This window comes from the organism of the source record quoted next, unplaced genomic scaffold (assembly GCF_019419815.1).
Source record: "Pyrus x bretschneideri cultivar Hongxiangsu unplaced genomic scaffold, Pyrus_bretschneideri_v1 Contig4, whole genome shotgun sequence".
Classification (NCBI taxonomy): domain Eukaryota; kingdom Viridiplantae; phylum Streptophyta; class Magnoliopsida; order Rosales; family Rosaceae; genus Pyrus; species Pyrus x bretschneideri.
This window is the reverse complement of record NW_025999723.1, coordinates 3,739,373-3,761,820: the sequence shown is the minus strand read 5'-3', so window position 1 is coordinate 3,761,820 and position 22,448 is coordinate 3,739,373. Positions and strand designations below refer to the sequence as shown.

The window sequence follows — 22,448 nt, the reverse complement described above, 5'->3', positions numbered from 1 at the left end:
GGATGTTGAGGGAAGTTGGTCGCACGTTGGGATTCAGCATGCAAAATAGAGTTTAATTAATTCATCAGGTCATGTTGGTCAGTATGTACTCACCAACCTTCAAGAATCATTAAATCTTAATTTTTATATTTTAAACAAAAATTTTAAATTTTAAATACTCGAAATATCGGATAGTACTCTGGAATACATAAGAATGTTCCCACCAACCTTATAGGTTACTCTATTTCATTTGTCAACGCTTCAGAAAAAAAATAAATATATATAGCAACTATGCATGATTCTATTTTTACAATGTGATATCTACACTTATTTTTACCTTCCACACACTGTTTGTTAATTTTCATCCTTTAATTTTTCTTAAATTTATTCGATCATATGACCAGAAATTAAGAGGATTGTGTGGGAAGTAAAAAAGTATGTGTGAATAGAACAACCCAAAAATAAAAACTATGCATTATAATGAACTTTGCACAAAATTGTAAAACCGACTAAAAACCGTGAGTGTTAACATAATTTTTAGGAAAAACGCAAATTTTTTATTCTCACCAAATATTTTTCGTATAAGTTAAGGAAAATTTTATAAGGCACTTGGAATTGGTTTTACCATTTATTGAGCCTCAAATGTATATTTAATAGAATATTTAAGACGAAAACTAAACAATAAGTGGAATAAATAGTAGTGAGGCCCAAAACATTGCCAAAATAAGGTTCACTCATTTTGGAAGGGCAGGGGTGATAAGCACATTCTCGAGACGTTACCAAACACGCAAGACCCTCACTTCGTCAATGGCGTTAAACATGCTCATGACTGTGGAAAGTTCGCGGCGGTGTGCTGAAGTAGAAGGCAAAGTAAGCACCAAAGCGGATATGTGGTGGGTAACGTGGGTTCTGTTGTCACATCCCGACCTAGGGGGACCACTTCCCGGGCCCGCTCCACCACCGTAGCACGATATTGTCCACTTTGGGCCCCGACCACGCCCTCATGGTTTTGTTTCTAGGAACTCACATGAGAACTTCCCAATGGGTCACCCATCCTGGGAGTGCTCTCGTGCGCTACTCGCTTAACTTCGGAGTTCCCATGAAACCTGAAGCCAGTGAGCTCCCAAAAGGCCTCGTGCTAGGTAGGGATGAGAATATACATATAAGGATCACTCACCTGGGCGATGTGGGATGTCACAATCCACCCCCCTTAGTGGCCCAACGTCCTCGTTGGCACATCACGACCCGGGTTAGGCCTTGATACCTCCCGGGCCTGCTCCACTACTATAGCACGATATTGTTCGCTTTAGGCCCTGACCACGCCCTCACGGTTTTGTTTCTGGGAACTCACACGAGAACTTCCCAATGGGTCACCCATCCTGGGAGTGCTCTCGTGCACTACTCGCTTAACTTCGGAGTTCCCATAGAACCCGAAGCCAGTGAGCTCCCAAAAAGCCTCGTGCTAGGTAGGGATGAGAATATACATATAAGAATCACTCCCCTGAACGATATGGGATGTCACATCTGTGCATATAAAACAAAGCAGGCTCCGCTTACAAAAAATGAGGTAGGCACCGTTCACAAAAAACAAGGTAGAAAAAAGTTGTGCACAAACGAGGTGGGCAATGTGTGGAAAATGAGGCATGCAAAAAAGAGGTATGCTCGGAGCACTGATCAACCATGGTTGGCTGGACGAAGCATTGGTACTGGGGTGAGGCATTTATAAGTCGCTATCAACTACGATAAAATTCACACTAAAGTCGTCACCTTTAACATTGTAACTTCTTCATTAAAAAAAAAAAAAAGTTTATCAGCCGCTCCACGGCAAAGAAATTTTTTTTTAGTGCGCCAAGCACTAAATCGCACCGAACTCAGAATGTTATTTTTATGGTCCGCTACTATTCACACGCTCCTAAACTCTGAACCATCAATTTTATTTATTTTATGTTTTTTTTAATTTTTGTTAATATTTTTCTTTTTTCGCTTACCATAATACCAAATTATCATCTTCATGTTTTACAAAATGTACTTTTAGTGAATTTTTTTTAATAATCCATGTGAGAACACTCAAAAACAAGAATATAAATATAAATATAAAGGTATTTGATTCTAAATAAAGTAACATAGGAAGAAAAAAAATATTTGATGGGAAAAGAAAAAAGTACAAAATAAATCAATAAAATATAAAATGATACAATCGGTACTTTGCTACCGCTTTTGTATGGATTATTTCGGTAATGTAGTAGTGACTATTATGTGTAGAAATCGCTAGCTTCCTACCGATCCTCCCCTTTTAAAATAATTTTTTTGATTTTTATTAATTTTTCTTTTATTGCTTTTACCATTATAACAAACTACCACAATCATGTTCTTCAAAATATACTTTTATGTACAAAATATATTATATTCATATTTAAACACTTGAAACCAATGATTTAAAATATAAATTTAAAGATATTTCAATTTAAAAGTGGTTACTCAAATAAGTAACGTATGGAGAAAAAACAAAAAAGCCAAATAAATAGATAAATTGGAATAGGAAAGATCTTTACCACGCTATTGATCCTCACCCAGTCGTCCGGGGTGACATCTGGTGGTGGCGAGCATCAACTACCGGCTTGTCATTTCCGTCTTACATGAATTCTCAAAATCTCACGATGCAGCAGAGGTGAAAGCAAATGGATATTATGATGAACTTTGGACAAAATTGTAAAACCAACTAAAAACTGTAGAGTTAACACACATGCTTTTTCTGGGAAAAATTAAAATTATTTATTTTCACAAAATATTTTGCTATAGCATTAAAGGACACTTTATAAGACACTTGGAATTGGTTTTAACGTTTACGGGGTCTCAAATGTATTTTTAATATAATATTTAAGTCGAAAACTGCTATAGCATTAAAGGACACTTTATAAGACACTTGGAATTGGTTTTAACGTTTACGGGGTCTCAAATGTATTTTTAATATAATATTTAAGTCGAAAACTAAGCAATAAGTGGAATAAATAATAGCGATGCCCAAAAATGTTGCCAAAATAGTGTTTCAAACTCGAGAATATTAACGAAAAGTCTTAGATGAATTCTCATAACCTCGTGGTGAAGAGGAGATGAAAAGCGAATGGATTTTATAACGAACTTTGTACAAAATTGTAAAACCAACTAAAAATCATGAGTGTACATGAAAATGTTCAATTATAAACTTAAATTTGTGATTACGAATTTAACAGTATTTGTTTTGAATTTCATATTTAATGGAAGCAGATCCACATGAATCGTTCAAATATAAGCATATTGAGATGAAGATCCACCGAATCTACATTTTTTATCAGCGAGATTGAATATGATCACGTATTGTGATATGAGTAAATGTCACACGAAAAGGTAACTTCGCGTACTCCAACTGAGGGAAGAAATTCACCAAGAATCTTCAACCTCGTAGTTAAGTTTGCCACTTAATTACAAATTTATAAGCATCCTATGGGTAATTTAACCACTAAGCTGTCATATGTTTCAGGAATGCAAACTTGGCAATTTACGATCGAGTTCCTTTTTGGTTTGGTCAAATTCTACAACGAAGTTCATGACGTTTTGATTCAATGAATGTACAACAATTTACATTGAAACTCCAACAATTAATCTCTATTGTAGTATCTACATTAAGGGGGTAGAGAAGTGAGCTAAGTGGGCTAGCATGTGGTTCAAATTCGTCTTTGGAAAGAATCAAACCTAAAACCTCTCACTTACAAGTGAAGAAGAATACCACTAGGATTCCATTTTCTGAAAGAGCCTTGCTTTCGTGCTTTCGTGGGTCTCCGAGATCCTTTCAATGACCTATGTTGTGTTGAAGGATATCTATATGATCTGATCAATTGTGTAAAGCCTGCAGTAGCAACAAAACATGGGAAGTATATAGAAAATACAGTTCTTTTCTATTATATTAGCATTTTCATTAGTATTATATTAGCATCTACTAAAATTTAACCATAGTCAATATTTTATTATCATATGAAATCCCTAAGAAATAAAGAACAACTTACATACATCCTCTGGGATGCTAATGTGGTGGCATCACAGGCCAAACAAAATGTCATATGTTAACTAGAGAAACAGATAAAAATGGAGTAGGATTTTCTCTCCTCTAAATTCTCGTTTCCTTATGTTCCCTCTTATTTGAGTGGTCGCAATTAAGTCACATCAACATGTTGTGTTGACTTGTTTATAAAGAGAAAACGAAGAAGAAAGTGAGAGAGAAGAGGAGGACAAGGAATGAAACTTGAAGGGAAGAGAATCATAAGATAAAAATAACATGGAACATCCAAGTGAGCTAAAGCTTCTCTGTCAAGTTTCGACTATCCTCTCCGCAGCAAAACAGGCTTTCTGATTGGGATGCTTGTCAAATAACATGGAACATCCAAGTGAGCTAAAGCTTCTTTGTCAAGTTTCGACTAACCTCTCCGCAGCAAAACAGACTTTCTGATTGGGATGCTTGTCATCTTCCAACCCACTTTTATCAAGCAAACATGATTTTGTTTCGTCTGGTAATGCTGGTGAAGAAGAAGAAGAATGAAACAAGCATAATGGCGGAGGCGATGGAGTCTTACAATGGCGGAGTGTCAACTGTCTATCTACTGTTAGAGTAAATGTTGAAATATAGAGAATAATCTGAATAATGACTTTGAGGTACGACTTGAATCGTTTCCTTAAAATGTTATTTGCCCCCACTCAAATGAGTTTTGTCATATCCCGGCCCGGGGCGGAACCACTTCCCGGGCCCGCTCCACCACCGTAGCACGATATTGTCCGCTTTGGGCTTACCATTCCCTCACGGTTTTGTTTTTGGGAACTCACGAGCAACTTCCCAGTGGGTCACCCATCATGGGATTGCTCTAGCTCCCTTCTCGCTTAACTTCGGAGTTCCTACGGAACCCGAAGCCAGTGAGCTCCCAAAAGGCCTCGTGCTAGGTAGGGATGGGAATATACATTTAAGGATCATTCCCCTGGGCAATGTGGGATGTCACAATCCACCCCCCTTGGGGGCCTGACGTCCTCGTCGGCACACACGCGACCAGGGTTAGGCTCTGATACCAAATTGTCACATCCCGGCCCGGGGCGGAACCACTTCCCGGGCCCGCTCCACCACCGTAGCACGATATTGTCCGCTTTGGGCTTACCATTCCCTCACGGTTTTGTTTTTGGGAACTCACGAGCAACTTCCCAATGGGTCACCCATCATGGGATTGCTCTAGCTCCCTTCTCGCTTAACTTCGGAGTTCCTACGGAACCCGAAGCCAGTGAGCTCCCAAAAGGCCTCGTGCTAGGTAGGGATGGGAATATACATTTAAGGATCACTCCCCTGGGCGATGTGGGATGTCACAAGTTTGCTAAAGGGTTCTTGGCAAATCACTTACAGGATATAACAAAGTATGGAATACTCGATTAGCAAAACCGAATTATTTCCTTAGAAATAACTAGAAATAAGTTGTATGAATGTAATGGAGAGAGAAGAGAGTAAGGAATGTAGAAACAAATTTCTAAAAATTGTGTGTGAAACATTATGCCACAAAAAGGTATTTATAGGCATTAAAACATCCGTTCATCGAGTCTCTTCATTTTAGTTGAAGATATACAATTACAACCCTTCGTAATAGTGTTAACCCAAAAAACATGTTTTCTATATAGAATTTCCAGAAAATAAATATTGAGTAATTACATATTTTTAATTCTACTCAAACAATTGAATAAGCATCATGTCTTTTAACCAAAAATTGCACTTCAACCAAAAGGTACAAGGTTGAATTAAATCCAACCTTTGGGTGCTATCAATTTTCGCGCACAGATGTTGCATAAGGCAACACGAAGTCACACACACACACACACACACTTAAAAACTAATAGCTGCAATGCTTCACTCGAAGAGAAGCAACAGTTGGGCAAAATACCCAATTTTTCAGCCAACGCGAATATATAAATATATTCTTGAAATATTTAACATCTACATTCCGAGAACTGATTATGGCGATAAACTTCCATTTTGTTGAAGGGTTTAGCTGCCTTTGGTATTATATTGTTGGGCACCAGAACTTGGATTCTTCTCTGCCTCAGTGACCAACTACTGTTTTCGTTTGAAGTTACTTTGACTTATTTTGGATCAGAAAATTACTTGCTGTTAAGGCTAATTAGATTATGTAACAATGGTAAAAACAAGCTTGTTTTATCGTTCTTTTCAAAGTTGGAAGAGGTCTTAAGTGAGAGGATTGAATGGGCTGAATTTTCAAGTTAGGCCTACGGGTACACACATACTCTTTTTCCCGCCAAGCTTAGGCTATTGAATAATAATTAAGCATGGCATAAATAACCTGATAAAATAAAAATAAAACTCAATCCAAAGGATGAAAGTATCAAATTAGCAATGGGTTCAACTATGTTCAAGATTTTCATACATGCATGGACCAAGATCACCTTATATGTAGTAGGGAAAATGTCGGTATGCACACTGGACAACATATGATATTTGTTACAGGAACAAAAGGATATACACATCAGAACAAAACGTAATGTTTGTTATAGGAAAAGTGCAGTATGCACGTTGGGATAACTTTTTTTTTTTCTCTAGTATGTCCTACTATTGAACAAGAATTGATGCCATAAAAGATCACACTGGAGGTAAATGAAGATGAGCAGAACAATCGAAGGATCGTCTAAGTAGATGATGACCATTACATTGATTCCAATTGGATGAGATGTGCTCTTACACTTGCCTCCTCCTCCTGTTAATAAAACATAAGATCAATTCACAATTTCCAATTAATTATTTGCCTCTAAAAATATGTTTAATTTACAAAATTTTATTCACATTAAATTATTAAATTCAGAAAAACTTTGGTGCTTTTTTGGGGGGTTCTTTACGATTGGAGGTATCCGTGCTTAAGTTTTTCTCCTTGATTAATAATGCAAATTTGAATAATAATCCTTATTTGGAAATTCAGTTACTGAAAATGATTTTGCTACGGTATGTTCACACACACACACACACACACACACACACACACAATGGCGAAGCTACAGAGGAGCAAGGAGGGGCGACTGCCCCTCTTCTCGCCGGAAATGAAGCCCAGGAGTGAGTAGCTGCCCCTCTGGTCCGTCGGAAAATTTGCAGGTGAAGGTTATGTTTTTTGCTGCTGCTGCGTGCAGTGACTCTTTCTTTTTCTTTTTTTTTTTTCTGAAAAGTTCAGGCCCAAAACGAAAGGAAGGATGGCGTCATTTGATTTAATGAAAAAAACTATAAAATACAAAATGGGGACCACCCACTAACCCAAGCATGGTTTTTTCAATGAAAAAAATATATATAATACAATATGGGGACCACTCGGCCCTATTAATCCTTCATTCTTCCAGTCCCAAATTCCCAATCCCCTCACCCAAATCAGTTATTCTGCCCAAATTACCCCTTCCTTTACAGCCTTCAAGTCAAGCCTTAGCAAGCAACTTCCAGTTCCAAACCAAGTCAGCAGCTTCTGCTTCGATGGCTTTTGTATTAAAGTCCCACACCTGACAGATTGAGCAAGTGTCCAAGTGGGGACAGTATCGATGTTATTGGAGTGGGCTCATGACCCGTCTACTTGAAATTTAAGAAGCCCTAAGTTACTTCTTGTGATATACTGAAAAATTGTATGCTCGGCAGCTGCAAGCCTGCAACCTAAACATGAATTTCCTAAATATGTTTATGATTAGCATATCATTGGACTTTATGCACACAGATTCTTACATATACACATATACGCATGTATTCATGTACGTGTGTGTACAGATTCTTATGTATACACATGTGCACATGTATTCATGTACGTGTGTGTAGTTTGCGTATGGCGTATATGGGGAAGTAGGATTCAGTACGTATTTTTCATTTCGGTACTATCAATTTTCACACATACACGTTGCACAATGCAGCACGAAGTCATACACACACACACATATAATATGTAGTATGTTATATATTTATTAAAAACTAATAGCTACAATGTTTCACTCGAAGAGAAGCAACGGTTCGGTAAATACCCAATTTTTCAGCCAACGCGAATATATAAATATATTCTTGAAATATTTAACATTTACATACCGAGAATTGATTATGGCGGTAAACTTCAATTTTGTTGAAGGGTTTAACTGCCTTTGGTATTATATTGTTGGGCACCAGAATTTGGAGTCTTTTCTGCCTCAGTGACCAACTACTATTTTCGTTTGAAGTTACTTTGACTTATTTTGGATCAGAAAATTACTTGCTATTAAGGCTAATTAGATTGTGTAACAAAGGTAAACAAGCTCATTTTGTCATTCTTTTCATAGTTGGAAGAGGCCTTAAGTAAGAGGGTTGAATGGGCTGAATTTTCAAGCCCATTAGACCTACGTGTGCACACATACTCTTTTTCCCGCCAAGCTTAGGCTATTGAGTAGTATACTAATAATTAAGCTTGGCATATATAACCTGATAACATAAAAATAAAACTCAATCGAAAGGATGAAAGCACCAAATAAGCAATGGGTTCAACCATGTTCAAGATTTTCATACATGCATGGACCAAGATCACCTTATATGTAGTACGGAAAATGTCGGTATGCACACTGGACAACATATGATGTTTGTCACAGGAACAAAAGGATATACACATCAGAACAAAACATGATGTTTGTTATAAGAAAAGTGCGGTATGCACATTGGGATAACTATTTTTTTTCTCTAGTATGTCCTACTATTGAACAAGAATTGATGCCATAAAAGATCACACTGGAGGTAAATGAAGATGAGCACAACGATCGAAGGATCATCTAAGTAGAAGATGACCTTTTCATTGATCAAATTTATAAGAATTTGTTGGGGGGCAAGAGGTACATTGATTCCAATTGGATGAGATGTGCTCTTACACTTGCCTCCTCCTCCTGTTAATAAAAGATAAGATCAATTTACAACCTCCAATTAATTATTTGCCTCTAAAAATATGTTAAATTTGCAAAATCTTATTCACATGAAAATTTTAAATTCAGAAAACTCTGGTGCTTTTTTTGGGGGGTTCTCTACGATCGGAGGTATCCGTGCTTAAGTTTTTCTCCTTCATTAATAATGTAAATTTGAATAATAATCGCTATTTGAAAATTCAGTTATTGAAAATGATTTTGCTATGGTATGTTCATATATATATATATATGTGTGTGTGTGTGTGTGTGTGGTGCATCCGCGCCATTTTTCTTTTTTTTTACATAACTTTTGACACATATTTTTGTGAGGTCTACTATGTAATTATTTTAACGTTCCGAACTATCTATCTTTTAGATTATTCATAAATTATCTTTGCAAAAATTTAACAAATTTAAGGCGATTAAGACATTCATTTGTAGTGAAGAAAATAAATAAATATTATTCTCTAAAAACAACTTAAACTCTTAAATTAACGGTCATATGGTCGCAGATTTTGGTGATATTTTGTAAACATGAATCATGAGGAAGATCTTAAATATAGAAGAATTGGATCATTGAACAACATTACAAAATGGACCCATTAAAATACGTGTAAAAAATTATGTAAAAAAAGTTGTGTCATCGATCCATTCCATATATAAATCAGAAAATTGCGTGAGCTTGACAGAAAGATAATACGACTCACCGCAAGTGCAGAAACCAAGGCTAAATTACTATCCAGGTCTCTCTGTTGTTTATGTGCGATTAATAGCTCCGTAACCATGTAAAGCACCTTTTCCAGCTGAAGAAAATCATCCGAATTAGAACTTAATTATATACAAATAATGATCCAATGGAAGATACCAAACTAAATTAGGCTTTTTTCTACTTTAATTAACTGTATAAAGAGGAACTAACCTGCGGCAGCAGTTTAGAGACCATTCCTAAATTACCTTCCATCGCAGCCATGGCCGGGGTCATGGCTTCGTATACAGATGCCACATCTGCCTGCAATATACGGAAAGAGAGATTCAAACTTAAGTATAACAAGCGGACAAACTATCCCGACTAAAAGAGAGAGTTGAACTTATACCTTAGCATCATTGACCAAAGGGATTGTGTTTGAAATTCCTGACAATTTTCTCACCAACCTGCTGATGGATTCTTGATTTTTTTTTAATCCAATTTTCCCCATTCATTCAGTAGGAAAATTTGTGGGTTCAAAATCTCGTACACCTTAATCTCATGCTTGACCTTTTGCACTTGTATTCTTTTGTCTAGGATGAAGTTTCTCACTTTCAATGTTCTAAGCCACACACTAAACAATTTATCCTGAAAAATAAAAGACAATTTATTAAGCAAATTTACATAGTGCACCAGTTAACTAGTAGGCCTCATTTACCATGTTACCCCTCAAAAGTGTGTTCGAATAATACTAAAGTGTTGGTGTGGCACAAATAGACCTCGTTACATTTGACTCTCACTTAAACACAAATAAGCACAATATCGGACCCCGTTCATACCTCGAAAACATGCTGGACGGTATATTTGACGGGAATTTAACGGCGTGAAAAAAGTGGGCAACGACAACATGGTTTAGGGGGTGAACTGGGTCATGGGAACATCATGAGGCAAATTGTAATTTACAACACCGTCAGAGGCAATGTAGTAATTAAGCATTAATGTGTAACTAGTACCTGTGAAATTTTCTGTGTAGCAAGCTTAGCAGCCTCACCTCTGGCGTTTGCAAACCTCCACTGCCGCAGCCTATTATGCAAAATCCGAAACCGGTGGAAGTCCTCCTCTTGTATCGGCGGCACTTTCTTCTGCAGCCTAAAATACTTTAAAACCCCACCAACCCAGCCACCACTAGACTTAACCCTAGCTGCCCTTGTCGAAGGCGCTGCGTCTGGGGGATCCGGTGTCACCTTGCGCGGCAAAGACCGCCCTGGGGACAAAGCCCATGCAGACGGAGACGGCACGGACACTGATATTCTAGGGCGTGGACTTGGACTAGGACTAGTACTCCCTCGCTGCAACTTAGCAAAACTAGTATTTAGACCGAAATTATTAGTACCTTGTTGTCCAATAATGATATCTTCTTGGCCACCTTTCTTTTGCTTGAGTGCGTGTACTTTCTCTTCCTCGTGATTCTTATTGGTTCTTGATTTTACGGTGGATTTCGAGCGCCGGGGGGTGATGAATCTTTGGCTGTTGTTTGGCGTGGTAGTGCATGAACGTGAAACGTTTTGCGGTAGGGTTAGGGTCGGGGTCGAAGAAGTTCCACTTCTGCTTCTGAGAAGTCGAGGGCTGGGCTACTGCTGCCTGCGTGATATGTATGTGTTTTCCATCTCAAGAACTAATTTCTGGGACTAATTTCAGTGATGACTTTGATTAATATTTAAGAAGAATGGATGTTGAGGGAAGTTGGTCACACGTTGGGATTCAGCATGCAAAATAGAGTTTAATTAATTCATCAGGTCATGTTAGTCAGTATGTACTCACCAACCTTCAAGAATCATTAAATCTTAATTTTTATATTTTAAACAAAAATTTAAAATTTAAAATTCTCGAAATATCGGATAGTACTCTGGAATACATAAGAATGTTCCCACCAACCTTATAGCTTACTCTATCTCATTGGTCAACGCTTCAGAAAAAAAATAAATATATATAGCAACTATGCATGATTCTATTTTTACAATGTGATATCCACACTTATTTTTACCTTCCACATACTGCTTGTTAATTTTCGTCCTTTAATTTTTCTTAAATTTATTCGATCATATGACCAGAAATTAAGAGGATTGTGTGGGAAGTAAAAAAGAAGTAAAAAAGTATGTGTGAATAGAACGACCCAAAAATAAAAACTATGCATTATAATGAACTTTGCACAAAATTCTAAAACCGACTAAAAACCGTGAGTGTTAACATAATTTTTAGGAAAAACGCAAATTTTTTATTTTCACCAAATATTTTTCGTATAAGTTAAGGAAAATTTTATAAGGCACTTGGAATTGGTTTTACCATTTATTGAGCCTCAAATGTATATTTAATAGAATATTTAAGACGAAAACTAAACAATAAGTTGAATAAATAGTAGCGAGGCCCAAAACATTGCCAAAATAAGGTTCACTCATTTTGGAAGGGCAGGGGTGATAAGCACATTCTCGAGACGTTACCAAACACGCAGGACCCTCACTTCGTCAATGGCGTTAAACATGCTCATGACTGTGGAAAGTTCGCGGCGGTGTGCTGAAGTAGAAGGCAAAGTAAGCACCAAAGCGAATATGTGGTGGGTAACGTGGGTTCTGTTGTCACATCTCAACCCAGGGGGGACCACTTCCCGAGCTCGCTTCACCACCGTAGCACGATATTGTCCGCTTTGGGCCCCGACCACGCCTTCACGGTTTTGTTTCTGGGAACTCACACGAGAACTTCCCAATGGATCACCCATCCTGGGAGTGCTCTTGTGCGCTACTCACTTAATTTCGAAGTTCCCATGGAACCCGAAACCAGTGAGCTCCTAAAAGGGCTCGTGCTAGGTAGGGATGAGAATATACATATAAGGATCACTCCCCTGGGCGATGTGGGATGTCACAATCCACCCCCTTTAGGGGCCCAATGTCCTCGTCGGCACACCATGACCAGGGTTAGGCTCTAATACCTCCCGGGCCCGCTCCACCATCGTAGCAGGATATTGTCCCCTTTGGGCCCTGACCACGCCCTCACGGTTTTGTTTCTGGGAACTCACACGAGAACTTCCCAATGGGTCACCCATCCTGGGAGTGCTCTCGTGCGCTACTCGCTTAACTTCGAAGTTCCCATGAAACCTGAAGCCAGTGAGCTTCCAAAATGCCTCGTGCTAGGTAGGGATGAGAATATATATATATATATATATATATATATAAGGATCACTCCCCTGGACGATGTGGGATGGCATATCTGTGCACATAAAACAAAGCAGGCTCCGCTCACAAAAAATGAGGTAGGCACCGTTCACAAAAAACAAGGTAGAAAAAAGTTGTGCACAAACGAGGTGGGCGACGTGTGGAAAATGAGGCATGCAAAAAAGAGGCATGCTCAGAGCACTGGTCAACCATGGTTGGCTGGACGAAGCATTGGTACTGGGGTGAGGCATTTATAAGTCGCTATCAACCACAATAGAATTCACACTAAAGTCGTCACCTTTAACATTGTAACTTCTTCATTTAAAAAAAAAAAGTTTATCAGCCGCTCCACGGCAAAGAAATTTTTTTTTTAGTGCGCCAAGCACTAAATCGCACTGAACTCAGAATGTTATTTTTATGGTCCGCTGCTATTCACACGCTCCTACACTCTGAACCATCAATTTTATTTATTTTATGTTTTTTTTTAATTTTTGTTAAAATTTTTCGTTTTTCGCTTACCAAAATTCCAAATTATCATCTTCATGTTTTACAAAATGTACTTTTAGTGATTTTTTTTTAATAATCCATGTGAGAACACTCAAAAACAAGAATATAAATATAAATCTAAAGGTATTTGATTCTAAATAAAGTAACATAGGAAGAAAAAAAATATTTGATGGGAAAAGAAAAAAGTACAAAATAAATCAATAAAATATAAAATGATACAATCGGTACTTTGCTACCGCTTTTGTATGGATTATTTCGGTAGCATAGTAGTGACTATTCTCTACAGAAATCGCCAGCTTCATACCGATCCTCCCCTTTTAAAATAATTTTTTTTTATTAATTTTTCTTTTATTGCTTTTACCATTATAACAAACTACCACAATCATGTTCTTCAAAATATACTTTTATGTACAAAATATATTATATTCATATTTAAACACTTGAAACCAACGATTTAAAATATAAATTTAAAGATATTTCAATTTAATAGTGGTTACTCAAATAAGTAACGTATGAAGAAAAAACAAAAAAGCCAAATAAATAGATAAATTGGAATAGGAAAGATCTTTACCACGCTATTGATCCTCACCCAGTCGTCCGGGGTGACATCTGGTGGTGGCGAGCATCAACTACCGGCTTGTCATTTCCGTCTTACATGAATTCTCAAAATCTCAAGGTGCAGCAGAGGTGAAAGCAAATGGATATTATGATGAACTTTGGATAAAATTGTAAAACCAACTAAAAACTGTAGAGTTAACACACATGCTTTTTCTGGGAAAAATTAAAATTATTTATTTTCACAAAATATTTTGCTATAGCATTAAAGGACACTTTATAAGACACTTGGAATTGGTTTTAACGTTTACGGGGTCTCAAATGTATTTTTAATATAATATTTAATTCGAAAACTAAACAATAAGTGGAATAAATAATAGCGATGCCCAAAAACGTTGCCAAAATAGTGTTTCAAACTCGAGAATATTAACGAAAAGTCTTAGATGAATTCTCATAACCTCGTGGTGAAGAGGAGATGAAAAGCGAATGGATTTTATAACGAACTTTGTACAAAATTGTAAAACCAACTAAAAATCATGAGTGTACATGAAAATGTTCAATTATAAACTTAAATTTGTGATTACGAATTTAACGGTATTTGTTTTGAATTTCATATTTAATGGAAGCAGATCCACATAAATCGTTCAAATATAAGCATATTGAGATGAAGATCCACCGAATCTACATTTTTTATCAGCGAGATTGAATATGATCACGTATTGTGATATGAGTAAATTTCACACGAAAAGGTAACTTCGCGTACTTCAACTGAGGGAAGAAATTCACCAAGAATCTTCAACCTCGTAGTTAAGTTTGCCACTTAATTACAAATTTATAAGCATCCTATGGGTAATTTAACCACTAAGCTGTCATAATTTTCAGGAATACAAACTTGGCAATTTACGATCGAGTTCCTTTTTTGTTTGGTCAAATTCTACAACGAAGTTCATGACGTTTTGATTTAATGAATGTACACCAATTTACATTGAAACTCCAACAATTAATCTCTACTGTAGTATCTACGTTAAAGGGGTAGAGAAGTGAGCTAAGTTTCACAATGGGCTAGCATGTGGTTCAAATTCGTCTTTTGAAATAATCAAACCTAAAACCTCTCACTTACAAGTGAAGAAGAATACCACTAGGAATCCATTTTCTGAAAGAGCCTGGCTTTCGTGCTTTCGTGGGTCTTCGAGATCCTTTCAATGACCTATGTTGTGTTGAAGGATATCTATATGATCTGATCGATTGCGTAAAGCCTGCAGTAGCAGCGGAACATGGGAAGTATATAGAAAATACAGTTCTTTTCTATTATATTAGCATTTTCATTAGTATTAGATTAGCATCTACTAAAATTTAACCATAGTCAATATTTTATTATCATACGAAATCCCTAACAAATAAAGAACAACTTACATACATCCTCTGGGACGCTAATGTGATGCCATCACAGGCCAAACAAAATGTCAAGTGTTAACTAGAGAAACAGATAAAAATGGAGTAAGATTTTCTTTCCTCTAAATTCTCATTTCCTTATGTTCCCTCTTATTTGAGTGGTCACGATTAAGTCACATCAACATATTGTGTTGACTTGTTTATAAAGAAAAAACGAAGAAGAAAGTGAGAGAGAAGAGGAGGACAAGGAAATTTGAAGGGAAGAGAATCATAAAATAAAATTAACATGGAACATCCAAGTGAGCTAAAGCTTCTCTGTCAAGTTTCGACTAACCTCTCCGCAGCAAAACAGGCTTTCTGATTGGGATGCTTGTCAAATAACATGGAACATCCAAGTGAGCTAAAGCTTCTCCGTCAAGTTTCGACTAACCTCTCCGCAGCAAAACAGACTTTCTGATTGGGATGCTTGTCATCTTCCAACCCACTTTTATCAAGCAAACATGATTTTGTTTCGTCTAGTAATGATGGTGAAGAAGAAAAAGAATGAAACAAGCATAATGGCAGAGGCGATGGAGTCTTACAATGGCGGAGTGTCAACTGTCTATCTACTGTCAGGGTAAATGTTGAAATACAGAGAATAGTCCAAATGATGACTTTGAGGTACAACTTGAATCGTTTCCTTAAAGTGTTATTTGCCCACACTCAAATGAGTTTGCTAAAGGGTTCTTGGCAAATCACTTATAGGATATAACAAAGTATGAAATACTCGATTAGCAAAACCGAATTATTCCCTTAGAAATAACTAGAAATAAGTTGTATGAATGTAATGGAGAGAGAAGAGAATAAAGAATATAGAAATAAATTTCTGAAAATTGTGTGTGAAACATTGTGCCACAAAAGGTATTTATAGGCATTAAAACATTCGTTCATCGAGTCCCTTCATTTTAGTTGAAGATATACAATTACAACCCTTTTTAATAGTGTTAACCCAAAAAACATGTTTTCTATTTAGAATTTCCAGAAAATAAATATTGAGTAATTACATATTTTTAATTCTACTTAAACAATTGAATAAGCATCATGTCTTTTAACCAAAAGTTGCACTTCAACCAAAAGGTACAAGGTTGAATTAAATCCAACCTTTCGGTACTATCAATTTTCGCGCACACATGTTGCACAAGGCAACACGAAGTCACACACACACACACACTTAAAAACTAATAGCTGCAATGCTTCACTCGAAGAGAAGCAACAGTTGAGTAAATACCCAATTTTTCAGCCAACGCGAATATATAAATATATTCTTGAAATATTTAACATCTACATCCCGAGAACTGATTATGGCGACAAACTTCCATTTTGTTGAAGGGTTAAGCTGCCTTTGGTATTATATCGTTAGGCACCAGAACTTGGATTCTTCTCTGCCTCAGTGACCAACTACTGTTTTCGTTTGAAGTTACTTTGACTTATTTTGGATCAGAAAATTACTTGCTATTAAGGCTAATTAGATTATGTAACAATGGTAAAAACAAGCTTGTTTTATCATTCTTTTCAAAGTTGGAAGAGGTCTTAAGTGAGAAGATTGAATGGGCTGAATTTTCAAGTTAGGCCTACGGGTGCACACATACTCTTTTTCCCGCCAAGTTTAGGCTATTGAATAATAATTAAGCATGGCATAAATAACCTGATAAAATAAAAATAAAACTCAATCCAAAGGATGAAAGTATTAAATAAGCAATGGGTTCAACTATGTTCAAGATTTTCATACATGCATGGACCAAGATCACCTTATATGTAGTACGGAAAATGTCGGTATGCACACTGGATAACATATGATATTTTTTACAGGAACAAAAGGATATACACATCAGAACAAAACGTGATGTTTGTTATAGGAGAAGTATGGTATGCACGTTGGGATAACTATTTTTTTGCTCTAGTATGTCCTACTATTGAACAAGAATTGATGCCATAAAAGATCACACTGGAGGTAAATGAAGATGAGCACAACAATCGAAGGATCGTCTAAGTAGAAGATGACCATTTCATTGATCAAATTTATAAGAATTTGTTGGGGGGCAAGAAGTACATTGATTCCGATTGGATGAGATGTGCTCTTACACTTGCCTCCTCCTCCTGTTAATAAAACATAAGATCAATCTACAATTTCCAATTAATTATTTGCCTCTAAAAATATGTTTAATTTGCAAAATTTTATTCACATTAAATTATTAAATTCAGAAAAACTCTAGTGCTTTTTTGGGGGGTTCTCTACGATTGGAGGTATCCGTGCTTAAGTTTTTCTCCTTGATTAATAATGTAAATTTGAATAATAATCCCTATTTGGAAATTCAGTTACTGAAAATGATTTTGCTACGGTATGTTCATATATATATATATATATATATACATACAGTGGCGAAGCTACAGAGGAGCAAGGAGGGGCGACTGCCCCTCCTCTCGCCGAAAATGAAGCCCAGGAGTGAGTAGCTGCCCCTCTGGTCCGTCGGAAAATTTGCAGGTGAGGGTTATGTTTTTTGCTGCTGCTACTGCTGCTGCGTGCGGTGGCTCTTTCTTTGCTGCTGCTACTGCTGTTGCGTGCGGTGGCTCTTTCTTTTTCTTTTTTTCTGAAAAGTTCAGGCCTAAAACGAAAGGAAGGACGATGTCGTTTGATTTAATGAAAAAAATATATAATACAATATGGGGACCACCCACTAACCCCATCATGGTTTTTTCAATGAAAAAAAATATATAATACAATATGGGGACCACTCGGCCCTATTAATCCTTTATTCTCCCAGTCCCAAATTCCCAATCCCCTCACCCAAATCAGTTATTCTGCCCAAATTACCCCCTTCATTTACAGCCTTCAAGTCAAGCCTTAGCAAGCAACTTTCAGTTCCAAACCAAGTCAGCAGCTTTTGCTTCAAAGCCGGATTTTAAAGCCAATTTTTAAGTTAAATTTCTAGTTTTTTTAATTTAAATTCCTAATTGATAATTTAATAAGAAGTGTGGTTAATTGATATGGAATTATAGCTTATGGTATTGATCGTTAATTATTGATATGAATTATATGATTATTGACGAATGAAATGGTTTATTATTGGTGAATTGAATTAATGATCATTGAATAGCTTATATGATTATAAAATAATTTATGTGATTATTGATATTGATTAATTAAGTTGTTAGTTTAATTAGTTATTAGTCATATAGTAGACTATACCATAAAATTAAGAGTCTAAGTTTTTTTTTTCCATTATAAAGTTACGTAATTGAACAAAACTATAAGAAACAGTGTTATGAATATTTTAAAACACCTGCATAGCAAAATGGAAATCCATTGTTGAGTGATAGCTTGGTTTTTCACATTGAAAGAGATGTTTTTGCTTTTATTAATAATGAACCTATTATGCCATGCTTTTATGACTTGAAACCTTGTCCGCATAATTGTAACTATATTTCTTTGTATTGATACATTATAAACGACATTGATTTTGTCTAACATGTAAAAGGATTTGGTTGTCTATCTTTTTTTTATTAACGCTTTTAAATTTTGCCCCTCCCCTCATTTATTCCTGGCTTCGCCACTGTATATATATATATGTGGCGCATCCGTGCCATCTTTTTTTTTTTTTTTCACATAACTTTTGACACGTGTTTTTGTCAGGCCCACTATGTAATTATTTTAATGTTCTGAACTGTCTATCTTTTAGATCATTCATAAATTATCTTTGCAAAAATTCGACAAATTTAAGATGATTAAGACATTCATTTGTAGTGAAGAAAATAAATGAATATTATTCTCTAAAAACATCCTAAACTCTTAAATCAACGGTCATATGGTCACAGATTGTGGTGATATTTTGTAGACATGAATCATGAGGGAAGATTTTAAAGATAGACGAATCGGATCATTGAAAAAACATTACAAAATGGACCCATAAAAACATATGTAAAAAATGATGTAAAAAAAGTTGTGTCATCGATCCATTCCATATGTAACTTAGAAAATTGCATGAGCTTGACAGAAAGATAAACGACTCACCGCAAGTGCAGAAACCAAGGCTAAATTACTCTCCAAGTCTCTCTGTTGGTTCTGTTCGATTAATAGCTCCGTAACCATGTAAAGCACCTTTTCCAGTTGAAGAAAATCATCCGAATTAGAACTTAATTATATACAAATAATGATCCAATGGAAGATATCAAACTAAATTAGGCTTTTTTCTACTTTAATTAACTGTATAAAGAGGAACTAACCTGCGGCAGTAGTTTAGAGACCATTCCTAAATTACCTTCCATCGCAGCCATGGCCGCGGTCATGGTTTCGTATACAGATGCCACATCTGCCTGCGATATACAGAAAGAGAGATTCAAAGTTAAGTGTAACAAGCGGACAAACTATCCTGACTAAAAGAGAGAGTTGAACTTATACGTTAGCATCACTGACCAAAGGGATTGTGTTTGAAATTCCTGACAATTTTCTCACCAACCTGCTGATGGATTCTTGATTTTTTTTATCCAATTTTCCCCTTTCATTCAGTAGGAAAATTTGTGGGTTCAAAATCTGGTACACCTTAATCTCATGCTTGAGCTTTTGCACTTGTATTCTTTTGTCTAGGATGAAGTTTCTCACTTTCAATGTTCTAAGCCACTCACTAAACAATTTATCCTGAAAAATAAAAGACAATTTATTAAGCAAATTTACATAGTGCACCAGTTAACTAGAAGGCCTCATTTACTATATTACCCCTCAAAAGTGTGTTCGAATAATACTTAAGTGTTGGTGTGGCACAAATAGAGCTCGTTACATTTGACTCTTACTTGAACACAAATAAGCACAATATCGGACTCCGATCATGCCTCGAAAACATGTTGGACGGTATATTTGACGGGAATTTAACGGCGTGAAAAAAGTGGGCAACGACAACATGGTTTAGGGGGTGAACCCGGGTCATGGGAACATCATGAGGCAAATTGTAATTTACAACACCGTCAGAGGCAATGTAGTAATTAAGCATTAATGTATAACTAGTACCTGTGAAATTTTCTGTGTAGCAAGCTTAGCAGCCTCACCTCTGGCGTTTGCAAACCTCCACTGCAGCAGCCTATTATGCAAAATCCGAAACCGTTGGAAGTCCTCCTCTTGTATCGGCGGCACTTTCTTCTGCAGCCTAAAATACTTTAAAACCCCACGAACCCCGCCACCACTAGACTTAACCCTAGCTGCCCTTGCCGAAGGCGTTGCCGCTGGGGGATCCGGTGTCACCTTGCGCGGCAAAGACCGTCCCGGGGACAAAGCCCATGCAGACGGAGACGGCGGAGGTGGCGCGGACACTGATATTCTAGGGCGTGGACTTGGACTAGGACTAGTACTCCCTCGCTGCAACTTAGCAAAACTCGTATTTAGACCTAAATTATTAGTACCTTGTTGTCCAGTGATATCTTCTTGGCCACCTTTGTGGTGAAGAGGAGATGAAAAGCAAATGGATTTTATAGCGAACTTTGTACAAAATTGTAAAACCAACTAAAAATCATAAGTGTACAAGAAAATGTTTAATTATAAACTTAAATTTGTGATTACGAATTTACAAGGGATTTGTTTTGAATTTCATATTTAATGGAAGCAGATCCACATGAATCGTTCAAATATAAGCATATTGAGATGAAGATCCACCGAATCTACATTTTTTATCGACGAGATTGAATCTGATCACATATTGTGATATGAGTAAATGTCACACGAAAAAGTAACATTGCGTACTTCAACTGAAGGAAGAAATTCACCAAGAATCTTCAACCTCGTAGTTAAGTTTGCCACTTAATTACAAATTTACAAGCATCCTATGGGTAATTTAACCACTAAGCTGTTATCTGTTTCAGGAATACAAACTAAGCAATTTATGATCGAGTTCCTTTTTTGTTTGGTCAAATTCTACAACGAAGTTCATGACGTTTTGATTCAACGAATGTACACCAATTTACATTGAAACTCCAACAATTAATCTCTATTGTAGTATCTACATTAAAGGGGTAGAGAAGTGAGCTAAGTTTCACAATGGGCTAGCATATGGTTCAAATTCGTCTTTGGCGAGAATCAAACCTAAAACCTCTCACTTACAAGTGAAGAATAATACCATTAGGAATCCATTTTCTGAAAGAGCCTGGCTTTCGTGCTTTGGTGGGTCTCCAAGACCCTTTCAATGACGTATGTTGTGTTGAAGGATATCTATATGATCTGATCGATTGCGTTAAGCCCGTAGTAGCAACGAAATAGGAGAAAGTATACACAAAAGATAGTTCTTTTCTATTATATTAGCATTTTCATTTGTAGTAGATTAGCATCTACTAAAATTTAACCATAGTCAATATTTTATTATCATACGAAATCCCTAACAAATAGAGAACAACTTACATACATCCTCCGGGACGCTAATGTGGTGGCATCACAGGCCAAACAAAATGTCATGTGTTAACTAGAGAAACAGATAAAAATGGAGTAAGATTCTCTCTCCTCCAAATTCTTGTTTTCTTTTGTTCCTTCTTATTTAAGTAGTCACGATTAAATCACATCAACAGATAAGAGAAGAGAGGAGAGCAAGATAGGAAATTTAGAGGAGGGAAAATCCTAAGATAAAAATAATGTGGAACATCCAAGTGAGCAAAAGCTTCTATGTCAAGTTTCAACTAACCTCTCCGCAGCAAAACAGGTTTTCTGATTGGGATGCTTGGCATCTTCCAACCCACTTTTATCAAGCAAACATGTGTGATTGGGATACTTGTCATCTTCCAACCCACTTTTTTCTGTGACCCCTTGCTTCTTTGAGTAGAATTGTTAATTGACATTTCGCTTCCTTTAACTTGTATTTTTGTGAATTTAAAGTTATGATTAATTACTGTATTTGATATGACAGTTTCAATTTTTGGCCAGGACATTCTTGTAAGGATGATAATTAACGGCCAAGATTTTTCTCTACTTTATCCTATTTTCAATTCGACTTATATATAATAAGTTCACAGTCACAGTAGTATACGTTTGTTCTATTAAATCAATAACATATGTACGTTTTTCAACACATAACATTGTATTATTAAATCTAAACGCCTAACTTGTTTTTATGTAAATTGTTCTCCTCCAATTTGTACATTCGTCTTGATAATTCTTTTAAATC

General features: G+C 36.4%; 1 protein-coding gene and 1 pseudogene across 1 annotated transcript; both read right to left on the bottom strand.

Moving 5' to 3' along the window:
• Nucleotides 1-7,409: 7,409 nt before the first annotated feature.
• On the bottom strand, nucleotides 7,410-11,283 carry LOC108868288 (annotated as a pseudogene).
• A 6,051-nt stretch (nucleotides 11,284-17,334) lies between these two features.
• On the bottom strand, nucleotides 17,335-22,212 carry LOC103961990 (QWRF motif-containing protein 7-like). The gene is made up of 6 exons (XM_048564888.1): nucleotides 22,174-22,212; nucleotides 20,315-20,803; nucleotides 19,712-19,948; nucleotides 19,541-19,626; nucleotides 19,325-19,424; nucleotides 17,335-17,412 (listed from the first exon to the last, which is right to left on the bottom strand). The coding sequence occupies exons 1-6, from the start codon at nucleotides 22,210-22,212 to the stop codon at nucleotides 17,335-17,337; spliced, it is 1,029 nt and encodes a 342-aa protein (XP_048420845.1).
• Nucleotides 22,213-22,448: the final 236 nt, after the last annotated feature.